The following is a 12,219-nucleotide window of genomic DNA, read 5'->3' on the forward strand; positions in this document are numbered from 1 at the left end:
TAGGCCCATCAGCCTGACCTCTATCTGGGGGAAGGTCTTAGAAAAGTTTATTAAAGAGGCCATCCTTAATGGACTGGCTGACGCCAACATCCTGAGGAATATAGCCAGCACGGGTTTGTTGCGGGTAGGTCTTGCTTGACTAATCTCATTTCCTTCTATGAGCAGGTGACCTATCACCTGGACAAGAGAGAAGAGATTGATGTCATATATCTTGACTTCAAAAAAGCCTTCAATCTGGTATCCCATGATCACCTCTTGGCCAAACGGGCCAACTGTGGCCTTGGGTTCACCACGATCTGCTGGTTGGGAAATTGGCTCCGTGGTCAGACCCAGAGGGTGGTAATTGACAGAAGTCAATCATCATAGTGCCCTGTGACCAATGGGGTCCCCCAAGGCTCTGTCCTTGGACCCATATTGTTCAACATCTTCATTAATGATGTGGACATTGGAGTCAGAAGCGAACTGGCGAAGTTCGCCAATGACATCAAACTTTGGGGCAAAGCATCCACACCTGAAGATAGCAGGGCAATCTAGGCTGACCTGGACAGGCTCAGCAAATGGGTGGACGAGAACCTGAACAACGTTAAACCAGAGTTTAACACTGAAAAATGCAAGGGTCTCCATCTTGGGAGGAAAAACCTGCAGCCTCCTTATAGGCTCGACAGTGCTACGCTGGCTAGCACTACAGAAGAAAGAGACTTGGGGGTCATCATTGACCACAAGATGAACATGAGCCTGCAATGCGATGCTGCAGCTAGTAAAGCGACCAAAATGCTGGCTTGCATCCATAGATGCTTCTCAGGCAAATCCCGGGACGTCATTCTCCCCTTGTAGTCGGCCTTGGTGAGGTCGCAGCTGGAGTACTGCATCCAGTTTTTTGTGCCCCACAATTCAAAAAGGATGTGGAGAAGCTTGAGAGAGTCCAGAGAAGAGCCACGCACATGGTCAGAGGTCAGGAAAACAGACCGTACGATGACAGGCTGAGAGCCGTGGGGCTCTTTAGCCTGGAAAAGCGCAGGCTCAGGGGTGATCTGGTGGCCACCTATAAGTTTATCAAGGGTGACCACCAGGATCTGGGGAAACGTTTGTTCACCAGAGCACCCCAAGGGATGATGAGGTTGAACGGTTATAAACTCCTGCAAAACCGTTTCAGGTTTGACATAAGGAAGCATTTCTTTACTATCCGAGCCCCAAGGTCTGGAACAGCCTGCCACCAGAGGTGGTTCAAGCACCTACATTGAACACCTTCAAGAGCAAATTGGATGGTTATCTTGCTGGGATCATATGACCCCAGCTGCCTTCCTGCCCTTCAGGCGTGGGGCTGGACTCGATCTTCCAAGGTCCCTTCCAGCCCTAATGTCTATGAAATCTATACTGAGAGAGAAGATTTATTTAAACTAGGAATAATAGGATTAACCATATGGGGAAAAATACAGTTTTAGTATTAGAAACATGTTTGTAAAACAGCCTTGTAGCACAAAGGAAGGAAGTATGTAACATAATCCAGTCAAAATTTTAATGAAACGTTTACAAGGCATAGTGTTGCCCTGGTATTTGAAGGATGGAACTGTGACTTAATATTTCTGTGAATAAACACTCTTGGAGGCCCAGGCTGTCTCCCTTTCCTCTTTTGCATTGGGCAAAAGCTCACTGAAAGAAGGGAAGGAGATATGGGATATCAAATAGGAAGAAGGAACAGTTTCTGAGAGAGACCCTTTTGTTCCTCTGTTCAGAGTTGAAATCGTCTGTAACAACATGGAGTAGCAGAACTTTTGAACCCTCTCATGAATACATGTGAGACCTTAAACTTTCCCACTTCCAGGTCACTTACAAGAAGTTGCTGCCTCTGTATTTTCCAAGATCATTGGAAGAAGAGAGTCGATCATTGCTTTGCCTTCCTGCAGATATTGGCAATGCAGAAGGGGAGCCAGTTGTACCAGAACGGCAGATCAGAATTAGTGAGAAGCCAGGCATTCCAGATGGTGAGTTTTTGCAGCATCATGAAACAACTGTTAGTTAGTGTGACAGTCAAGGAAAACCAGAGAACATGCAAAGGGAACAAACAGTTGCCTTTTTCAGGGGCTACGTACACATCACATTTACGAGAACAGCCTCGGAGCAAAAATGTGTTACTATTCTATGGCCACATACGCTCTACCCTAGTGACATCAGCTAAAATCTCTTTGTCAGAGAAGGTAGAAGATGTGGACAAGAGATGACTTGACTTTTCTCTGGAGCAGCAAAGGTCCTGATCCAACCCCATGAGAGAGAGCTCCATCTTTGTGACTCCTCTTGGACTGAGACGGGTATTTGTGAACAATCCTGCAAGACATCCCCTGCACCAAGGAACTTGGTGTACTGCAGCATGTCCAGAAAAGCGCTGCAGTCAAGAGGCAAGGATAGGGGATAGGGCATTGGGAAGATTTCCACTGGGTAACAACTGTGTAGCAGAAGTTACTTTTAAGGAGAGAACTGAAAGAGATGGCCAGGATGTCTGGTATTTAGCTTAAACAATGTCTTCTTCTCTTGCTGAACTGAGGAAGGGCAGCCTGTGTCTAAAAGCTTTTTCAAACTTCTCTCCCACCTATACAGTTAGTCCAATAAAAGATATCTCAAAAAAATCTTGCTCTCCAGTTTCCTGGACCATTGTGGCTACAACTGTACTCCATGCCCTTTAGGCTTTGGGAACTTCTAGCTCCCAATGCTCTAGATAGTATTGCCCAGTCAACAAATAATCACAGAAAACTTTTGCATCATGATCTGGTGTATAAATTTCATGACAAGTGTTAGCATTGTTGGTCATGTCTAATTATTGCATTGTCGCAACATGACATCTTTTGGTCCAGTGCCATGTATGTCTTGTATACATACTTCAAAGTCTTGACTACTTTCCCCTCACTGCCTTTGCTTTATTCCCATTTTTCCATTGCAGATAACTCTGACGAGGAAGGGCTGGAAGCAGATCTTTCTTTCATTGGTTCCCACGCTTTTGCCCGCATGGAGGGAGATGTTGATAAACAGAGGCGCCTCATCCTCCAGGGACAGTTGTCAGAAGCAGCACTACAGAAGCAACATCAGAGAAAGTGAGAATGTGGCACTGGCACCCCGTGTGTGTTTCAGCTAGACCTGTGATTCAGAGCATGAACCACAGAAAGTGTTTATCTTTGTATGGTGTATAGTTTGCAGTATACTAGCTGAAAAGAAAGGGCAACGCCTGGTGTCATTCTAGATCCCTGGATTAGGTACTTGATGTTAAAGAGAGAGGTACTTTGTCATACTCATTTTGTGTCGGTAGAGCAAAAGTTCCCAAAGTTATTCTTGCAGGGCTTCTTAAGGCATTGTGCTGAGGACCACAAAACAAAATGAGTGTGCAGTGTTCAATAGATGTAATACAAAGACCTTATGTTACAACATTACATTAAGAACAATTCAGCATTACTGCTTAATTCAAGCTTCAATCATCAGTCTGCCACAATCTCAGTTTGGACTTTGATTAATATTCACTAGTTAGCTGGCCCTGTGGAGGACAATCATCATTAAAAGTCCCTTTGCAGGCTGCATACAAATGCTTCACAGGCTGCAAGTTGCCCAGTGCCAGTGTGCATTGGGTATTCTCTGGGCTTGCTGTTACTATTGATTGCTGCTAGATGGCACTGTTCCATCACAGCTTGCTGTAACTGGTGCGTTTTCTTCATCCCCTTCTGACATGGATATTTTAGGCCTGATGTCATTTGGGAAACTCGAGCACCTATCAGTCCACTGTCAATTCTGTGTTAGGATTCTTGTAATTTGGCTTTATTGAGGCACTTAACTAGTTTAAATAGAATGTAGCTAACACCAGTGTCGCTACCTTTATGCCTAACTTCTAGATTTTTAAAAGAAATGCTTTTATTTATTTTTAACTTTTTAATGCAAGCAATCTTTTTTTTATGTGAAAATTTCCCCACAGTACTTGCAGCCCAAATACAATATCATTGCACTTGTTCAGGGAGCTGGAAAGGAGATCCAGTTGGTGTACGTGGCTGGTTCTGGAAAAAAAGTAGCCAAGGGCATAATTAATACGGCCAATTTAGTTGTTTCACTCTCTTTTGAAGTGCTTTGGAAGTATTTTCTTTTCTCAAAGGATCATTGTATTGACTGTTCTCAGAGATGCAGTTGTCTAGCTTCTGTAGCCTTTCCAAATTCATCTCCATGTTTTTATAATGCAGAAACTGAGGAGAGAAAAAGAGAGCAAGTTCTGATCCCATGTGTTTCACTTTCTAGTTACAATCGCTGGCTGTGTCAAGCAAGAGCTGAAGACCTGTCTGACATTGCTTCTCTCAAAGCCCTATATCAGACAGGTGAGTCCAGGAACTCCAAACCTGCTGCATGTGTATGTGTGCCAGTAGAAAATGGAATAGTCACTTGCACCTCTATGAAGGGGTGATTTATTGTGGTGAAATTAAAGCAACTGCTTTAATCTGACAATTTTAAAGTCTTTCATTTCAATGCATGTCCTGTGTACAGCCAGATAAGGTTCAGGAGAGTTTCTGAAGGTGTATGAAAGTTTCTAAACTATATGAAATGTGATGAACAGGGATCCTGGTTTTGTCTGTTTGAAAATCCCAAATTCTCTGCTTCAAAACCCTGAAATATGTGTTTGTCCACGATTAAAATGAAATGCCGCTACCAGTGCCTCAATCATTATATTAACATTAATTCTAAATACCGATATATTTTGGAATCTGATTTTGGTTTTCTTATTATAGAAAATCAGAGCTCCCACTGTCCCCTTCACTCACCAGGACATGGATCCAGCTGCAGCTGTCCTCCTTGCTGCTTTGTGGTGCTGAGCAGACCTGATATGCTGGTGCCCCTCGCTCCCAAGCCACAGCCCACCCACTCCCCCCCATTCCTGCTGGTGTCCCTCACTGGCCCCCGCCACAGGCCCCAGTGTGTAGGGTGGGATGGGGGTGTGGGGCAGATGGAGTGCCGAGGAGCATGGGAGGGCACATTTCTCCCCCTTCCCCCCCCCCCCGATTTGTGCACCCACAGCAAGGTGTGAAGCTACAATCTGGCTGGATTGGCATGGGCAGGAGCCACCGCTGGTCCAGCAGCTGGAACATGTGGGAGGGTAGAACAAGATGGTGAGATTCATTGTCGCTGCTGCTGGGACCCCCACATCAGCCATGCTGCCCTCACTTCACCACCAGCTGCTGCCCCCTCTCCCCTCAGGCCACCCACACTGCCCCCCACCCCTCTGGGGTAGAGCTGTGGCCCAGTGTGCAAGCACCTGGCAGCAGGAGGAAGTGAGGGCAGCACTGTCCCCACCCACTGATTCGTTACTCTTTGAACTGTTTGCAGAACAGCTAACATGGGAGTCCTGGTGACAGTGGTGAGACTTGCCACCCTGCTCTGCCCTTCTGCACTGGGTCCTACCCGCTGGGTCATAGAGGCAGCTCCTGCCTGTGTTGATCCAGTCAGACTGCAGCCCTATGCCTGCTGTGGATGCAGAAATCTGGGGGGCATGTGCCACCCCCATACCCCTCCGACACATTGCCCATGTCCACCCCCACTATAGACTTACCTGCAAGGAGCTGTGGCAGCTGCTCACCACCATGCTGTCTGGCTGTCCTGCATGTGTGCGTGTACTCGTGCATGTGGTGCCCTCTGCCCATGATAGCCTTCCTCCTGCTCCCCCTAGCCCTAAGCAGCCCCTTGCAGGCTGGAATTCTACCAGCCTGCAAGAAGAAACCTGCAATTTCCAACATTTTTCTCCTTTAAAGGAAAGAATCTGCATTTTTTCGCAGCAAATGGAAAACCCTGATCCCTGGTGATGAACTAGGGACATGTTTGGAAATGTAGCTCTTTTATGATGAATGTCCAAGCATACTTTTATACTTTTACTTGACATTTCTGCTTATCTAAAGACCAGTTCATGTGCTGGTGTCTGCTGTATATATTGTTTTCCCTCCTGTTTAGGACTCCAGGCCTCATGCTTCTAGCCCTTTTTATGTAGGTTGGATTGAGTATCCAAGTTACTGGTGACTGACTAAATGCAGGGAAGAAGGAGTTAATCCCAGAAAACGGAGTTTCCAATAAATGCTGGGTACAGTGTAAAGTACAATACAGTGAAATTTTAAAGTTATCAGCCACCCACCTTCAGCAGTCCAGTCCATTTTCCCATGAGAAGTTAAGGGGGATTATAATTTTCCTGGACTCTGACTGAAGCATACCAGAGCTGACTGACCAAGTATCAGCTTTGTCAGCTTTATTAGCTGTAGAAAAAGATTCCTCTGGTTGAAGTTTGGTACAGAAGTATAGTAAACCTCAAAGCAGCTCATAACTAATGTTCTTGAGGCCACTTGCAAATTTAAAAATTACATGCAGCAACCCCCTCTCAGGTGGGATGGACTTCCATGAGTGAAAGGCTAAGAAAAAAAGCAGTAATTATCAGTGATGTTTGATAGGCATGTCACAGAAGAAATGCAACTGTTACTGATGGATGGGATTCTTCTATTGTTGGATGAGATTCTTCACAGCATTAGAGGCTGTGAGTTGCTGCTGACATTGAGTGAGATGTTGTTTCATACATGCCAGCTAAGTCATGTTTTAAGATTCCTTAAAAATCCAAATTAACCTTTCCACCCTGTAAACATGAAGAAGTAGACTGCTTAAAAAATAACAGGTCTTACTTAAATCCTTTTGTTCAGTTGCTACTCTTTAGAAAAGGTATATTTGTCCCCCTATGGGACTTGCATCCACCCTTCTCTTTCCCTGCCCCTTCCTTCTTGGTTTGTAAGTCTCTTGTTTATCATTTGCATTTAAAAAGCATGTAGGAAACTCCTGTCTACCAACTCTTCAATGTTAGAGGGTTACACATCTAATAAGATGCCCACTTTGGTCTTGATAAAGCTGAAGTTGGAGACTTTTAAGCAGAGAGCAGTCATAGCAAATTGCTGAAACTTAAGTGTTATTGAATGGAGCCTTCCTTGTCCTTAATAGAGTTTTAGCATTTTTTTAGTACTGCGGGTTCCAGGATACCATGCAAGTGTTTGTTTCGGACTGAGGTGAGTACCATATACAGAAGTGCATCTTTGCACACTTCTTCAACTTTTAGCAGTTGGCTGAAGCATAAAATTCTGTAGGTTGAATTTTTGTTATTTAGTTTAAAAGAGGAATTTCAAAAACTCAGAATAATTCATTTTGAGGTGCTTCTAAAAAATACCAAATAAAGTCAGATAATTGGGTCAGATAAGCGAGTCCCACAACCTTTTCTTTTGCTTTTGTAGGTGTGGATAACTGTGGTCGCACAGTAATGGTGGTGGTTGGAAGAAATATTCCTGTCACATTGATAGACATGGAAAAGGCAAGAACTTAATATAAAATTATAGAGCTATAGAGTTAATTTAGTTAGAAGTTGAAAAGCAATTCCTGTTAAGTCATTTTCACATCCAGTACCCGAAGGTTCTGTTCTAACTTTAAGGTGGTGTCTGTAGAGGTGTACATTTCTTCAAAAGCTTCCTATAAGTAGCTCAGGTAGATATGGCTTGCATAGGCACATTACGTGAACATTCATCTTCCATAAAGCTTTATATTTGTTTTTTCTGGTGGAATCTTTTTGAAGTGGAGAGGAAGCAGACTAATTAGGACCACTCTTTGTTCTTCAAAATATACAGGGACACCCTACTTAGGACTGTAAAGGAGGGAATTGTAACAGGTAAACTTTTCTTGTGCAGCTTGTCAGAAATTCAGACCTGCAAAGTAGATGGACATGAAGGGCATAAGACAGACTAAAGGTTAGTTGTAGGAACCTCCAAATAGCTATAACTTAAACCCAGGTTTTAGATTTCCCAAACATGAATGCTTAACTTACTTTTGTAATTGAAATGAAATGTCATCCTTTTCTAGGATTATTTTTTGGTTCATGGATAAGCAAAAACATTGGAAGGAAATATGTTAAAACAAAATAGGACTCTGGAAATTCTAAATGTGGCTTGTCTTCCCACCTCAGGCTATCATGTACTTCATCCATGTGATGGACCACATCACAGTGAAAGAGTATGTCCTCGTGTATTTTCACACGCTCACAAGTGATTACAATCAGCTAGACTCTAACTTCCTGAAAAAACTCTATGACATTGTTGACATCAAGTAAGTATGGGTCACACATTTCAAGAGAACCATTTTGTCTGCTCTTCTCTCTATTCAAAAATAAATAGATTGTATTTATTTATCTAGCTTCATGCTTGCCTTTGTAAACTAATACAGATTGCTTTGGGGGAGAATTTCACAGGCTCAGGAGAGACTTAAAACCAGCAGAAGCAAAATCTATTTCTCCACCAACCCCTTCCCCCCCCCCGTTCCAAACCACCTAAACAATTCATAGACATCTCTGCAGTGCTTATTGCAGATTCTGAGAATTACAGTGCAACAGGAATTTGATCCATTCCTTGTGTGCTCGGGTTCTGCGTTGTTCTGCAGTCTACCTGCTATGTATTCATTCAAGATGACAGCATGCTTAAACCCTGATTTTTTTTTTTTTTTTTTACCTTAGCCCTTTTTCTCTAACTCCTATCTGCAGCTGCAGATGAGGGTGCTATATTTTTGCAAAGTTACACTTAATCTGCAGGAGGAGCATTCAAAACAACCCTAGTAGCTGTAACTTGTATAACCTTCACTGTCTGTACAGCAGAATAGAGGATCTAATAACATTTTAATCAGAATAATGATCCAGGAGAACTTTGTACTCCGTTTTTACTTTTAGTGTTAGGGTATCTGTTCTTTGCCCCGGCTTTAAATGGACTGGGTCAGAGTTAACTGTGCACATAGTTTTGTAAGACTGCAGATATCATCAAACACTTTCAGCTGTTTCTAACTGCCCCCTCCCCTTTTTTATTAACCAGGTACAAGAGAAATTTGAAGGCATTGTATTTTGTCCACCCAACATTTCGCTCAAAGGTAAAGTATATAGAAATTCAAAAAGCAAACTTCTGAGTAGGGCATAAGATTGTGGCATGAGGGTAGTGGGGCCAGGGGGAACATGAAAGAGAGACTCTAAACCATGAAGCTGTTTCTGCTAAATCAGTGTTTCTCTGGAACTGATACACATTTGAATGCTGCTATTTCAGGTTTGCACAACTGGTTGCTCTAGCCTTTCCTTGCCTGCCTTAATATTGGGACCCTGTGTGCTCTACTGCTGTCTGCTTTGTGTTTCACTACGCACTCTGACAAGGCCTGTAGAGAAGCTTGGTCCATTGCCTGTTGTCAATCAAAGTTGCATTGCTGGTTAGCTCATGCAAATGAATAGTTGACGGACAGTGATGATACTAGACTGGCCCACGGCCTCATTAATTAGGTTCTGAATGGAAGCAGAAATTAGCTGTTACAGCAGAGGTCTTTGTCTAGTAAACTGGAAGTCTTGAGAAACTAAGACTGAGGTTGGTCCAGTGTCAGCTTTGTGGCATCCTCTAACATAATGGTTTTCAATCTTGTCAGACTCAAGGGATGAGGCTGCTCTGAATCCCAATTTTGCATCTAAAAACAGAAATTCCAAATGCAAAATGTTAACAAAAGCCATTGCTGCTATTTCAGCACCTCTTGAGGGCTCATACTAAAACTACTGCTGTGATTCAAAGTTTAGGACACAGGAAATAAACAGCTCCATTTTGTGGTCTCCCTTGGAACTGACCAAAAAAGTAGTAGCTTCTGGCAAAGTTGGAAAGTTCACAGGAAAATAAGCAACTGAAGGTTTTAACTGGCCTCCTCAAAGGCATTCCTTCTCTTCTCTCCTTTCTGTTGCATTACAAACTGCAATCCTTCCTCATCCCAAATGTCACAGTGGCTGCTTACAGATGTAGAAAAAAACACTAAGCAGTGGAATGGCAGCTGAGCAGAGCTGAGGAGGGAAACGTGTCCGTGTCCCATTCCTACCCCGCCCCTGCTTCTACTTAGCCCAGCCCCCCAGGGAGCCACGCAAACAGGCACCCTCTGAGCCCAGTATGCAAATTGGCATGTGAATTAGTGCAGAAGGGAACACGAGAGAGGCACAAGCGAGCCCAAGAAGACAAGAACTCAGTAGTAGCATAGTCTATTAACCATACAATGGTGGGAACACATCGTACCCCAAAGATTCCTACTTCTCTCGCTGCTGAAAACCCTCCCCCCTCCCCTTGCACCACTGAGGCCTCCACCCAGACAGAGCCTATGGTTCCAGGCTGTAGGGGTTGCCTGACATGGCTGCCAGCAACTGGGAATGGGAGCAAGGTGATACCCACTTATGGGGTATGTTCTTTAGTGAGGTCTCTAGAGTGCCAGGTGAGGGAGTTCCAGACATGGGTGAGCAGGCTTTGTACCATCAGGGCCCACAAGCAGATTGACTACTACCCGGCACTTCACCAGAAGAATGAGGAGGGAAGAGCATGGAAGCCTGGCAGCATGAAGGACAACAAGACTGACCAGGAGTTTCATGTGGTGATTGCTTGGAAGATGGTCATCTTGGGTCCCAAGGCATGCAGCACCCGGGTCGCTCCTTCCCTGGAACTGTGCAACAAGTATGCACTTCTCTCAACACCACCAGAGTCATCAGAAGCACCAGCTCAGAAGGGAAGGCAGCCAGCTATCACCCCAAAGAACAGGTGCAGGGTGGTCATGTTGGGTGACTCCCTCCTGAGGGGGACAGAGGGAACAATCTACCGCTCTGACTCCCTAACCCATGAGGTCTGCTGCCTCCCAGGGGCTTGTATCAGAGATTGGCAAAAAGGAATCCTAAACTCATCCAGCCCTCTGACCACTACCCCATGCTCCTCATCCATGTAAGCACAAATGACATGGCTAGGAACAATCCTGGCTGGGTCATGAGTGACTACTGGGGGCTGGGCTCAAGGGGTTGGAGATGCAGGTTGCTTTCTCCTCAGTCCTCCCAGTTACAGGTCATGGGTACAGGAGGGACAGATGCATAGAAGAAGTGATCAGAAGACTCTGGCGCTGGTGCCACCATAAGGGCTTTGGCTTCTTCAACCACGGCACACGATTCAAAGACAGCAGCCTGTTGGAAAGGGATGGCATCCACTTCACACTAAAGGGGAAGAAGGTTTTCTCAGCTAGAATGGCAGACCTCCCGGAAAGGGCTTTAAACTGAGATCACCAAGGGACAGGCAGTCAACTGTAGGGGGAAAACATTCCTTCCTGGTCTCATGTGGAAACCAGCAAAGCCCAAACACATGGGCAAACCAAACACTTTCCACTGTGCTCTGCAGCCTGGTGACTGCAAATGCAACTTCTTGCATCATGCACCCTGACTAGACAGCCGGAACCACCTTATCCATACTCCTACCCCCTCTATAAACTTATCCCAGCTCCTTTTAATCTTCTTTCATAAACAAGCCAGTTTTGGAGTTCTGCTTCATTCTCATGCTGCTGAGCATGGTCCCCTCCAAACTTCTACTTTCTTTGGGTTGCAGAGCTTGTCTCCTGATAGTTTCATAGTTAGTAGGGTCTCCAAGCAAAGCATTATATAGGGGTCTCCTGGGCTTCCAACTATTGTTTTTTTTGTTTTTTTTTTATATCATGCTTCAGGAGTTACTATTACTAAATCACTTCTGACCAATGTTTATCCAGTCTCTTCTTTAAAATCCTCAATAAAGGAGATTCCAGTTTCCCTTGGCAGTCTGTTCCATACCCTCACTGTTCTAACAGTGAAGACGTTTTTCTTGATATCCCATCTAAATCTACTTTGCAATTTCAAACCAGTGTTACATATGCTACTTGCCATATGAGAGAGAGGTGTTTTTCTTCTTTATGGCAGCCCTTCAGCTATTTGAAGACTGTTATCATGTCCCCTCTTAATTGCCTTTTCTGCAAGCTGACTCTCAAATTCTCATATTGCTTGCCTCCTGGGTCCTTTATCACTTTTTGTTGTCCACCTTTAGACGCTTCATAATTTCTCTGTATCTCTTTGAAAATGCAGAGCCCAGACCTGTTCACAATACTAGATGAGGCCTAACCAGTGCTTGCTTTCCCACATCTTGTACCCAATAAACCATATTCACCTTTCTTGCCACTGCATCACATTGCTGACTCAGGTTAAGTCTGTTATTCATCAAGACCCCAAGATCTTTCTCTGCAGTGCTACTATCCAGCCAATTATCACCCAGTTTGCATTTGTGCTTTTGATTTTATTCTTCCCTAGGTGTAGCACCTTGCCTTTGTTAGTGTTAAGCTTCATTCTGTTGGCCATAG

The 12,219-nt window shown here is 44.3% G+C and overlaps 1 protein-coding gene across 8 annotated transcripts in view; it reads left to right on the forward strand.

Annotated features, from left to right (window-relative positions):
* The window catches only part of GDAP2 (ganglioside induced differentiation associated protein 2), a 36,634-nt gene that overhangs the window by 16,666 nt on the left and 7,749 nt on the right, over positions 1-12,219 (forward strand). For all 8 annotated transcript variants that reach the window (XR_016443184.1, XM_090053759.1, XM_090053801.1 and 5 more), the window contains 6 exons: positions 1,823-1,982; positions 2,933-3,083; positions 4,264-4,340; positions 7,272-7,348; positions 7,994-8,133; positions 8,886-8,940. Coding sequence is in view for 7 of the 8 variants with exons in the window: in XM_090053759.1 (XP_089909885.1) it covers positions 1,823-1,982; positions 2,933-3,083; positions 4,264-4,340; positions 7,272-7,348; positions 7,994-8,133; positions 8,886-8,940 (660 nt within the window). In the remaining variant the exon portion in view is untranslated. The remainder of the gene's footprint in view (positions 1-1,822; positions 1,983-2,932; positions 3,084-4,263; positions 4,341-7,271; positions 7,349-7,993; positions 8,134-8,885; positions 8,941-12,219) is intronic.

Source organism: Crocodylus siamensis, chromosome 1 (genome assembly GCF_052110815.1).
Source record: "Crocodylus siamensis isolate JL-2025a chromosome 1, ASM5211081v1, whole genome shotgun sequence".
In the NCBI taxonomy this organism is placed as follows: Eukaryota; Metazoa; Chordata; order Crocodylia; family Crocodylidae; genus Crocodylus; species Crocodylus siamensis.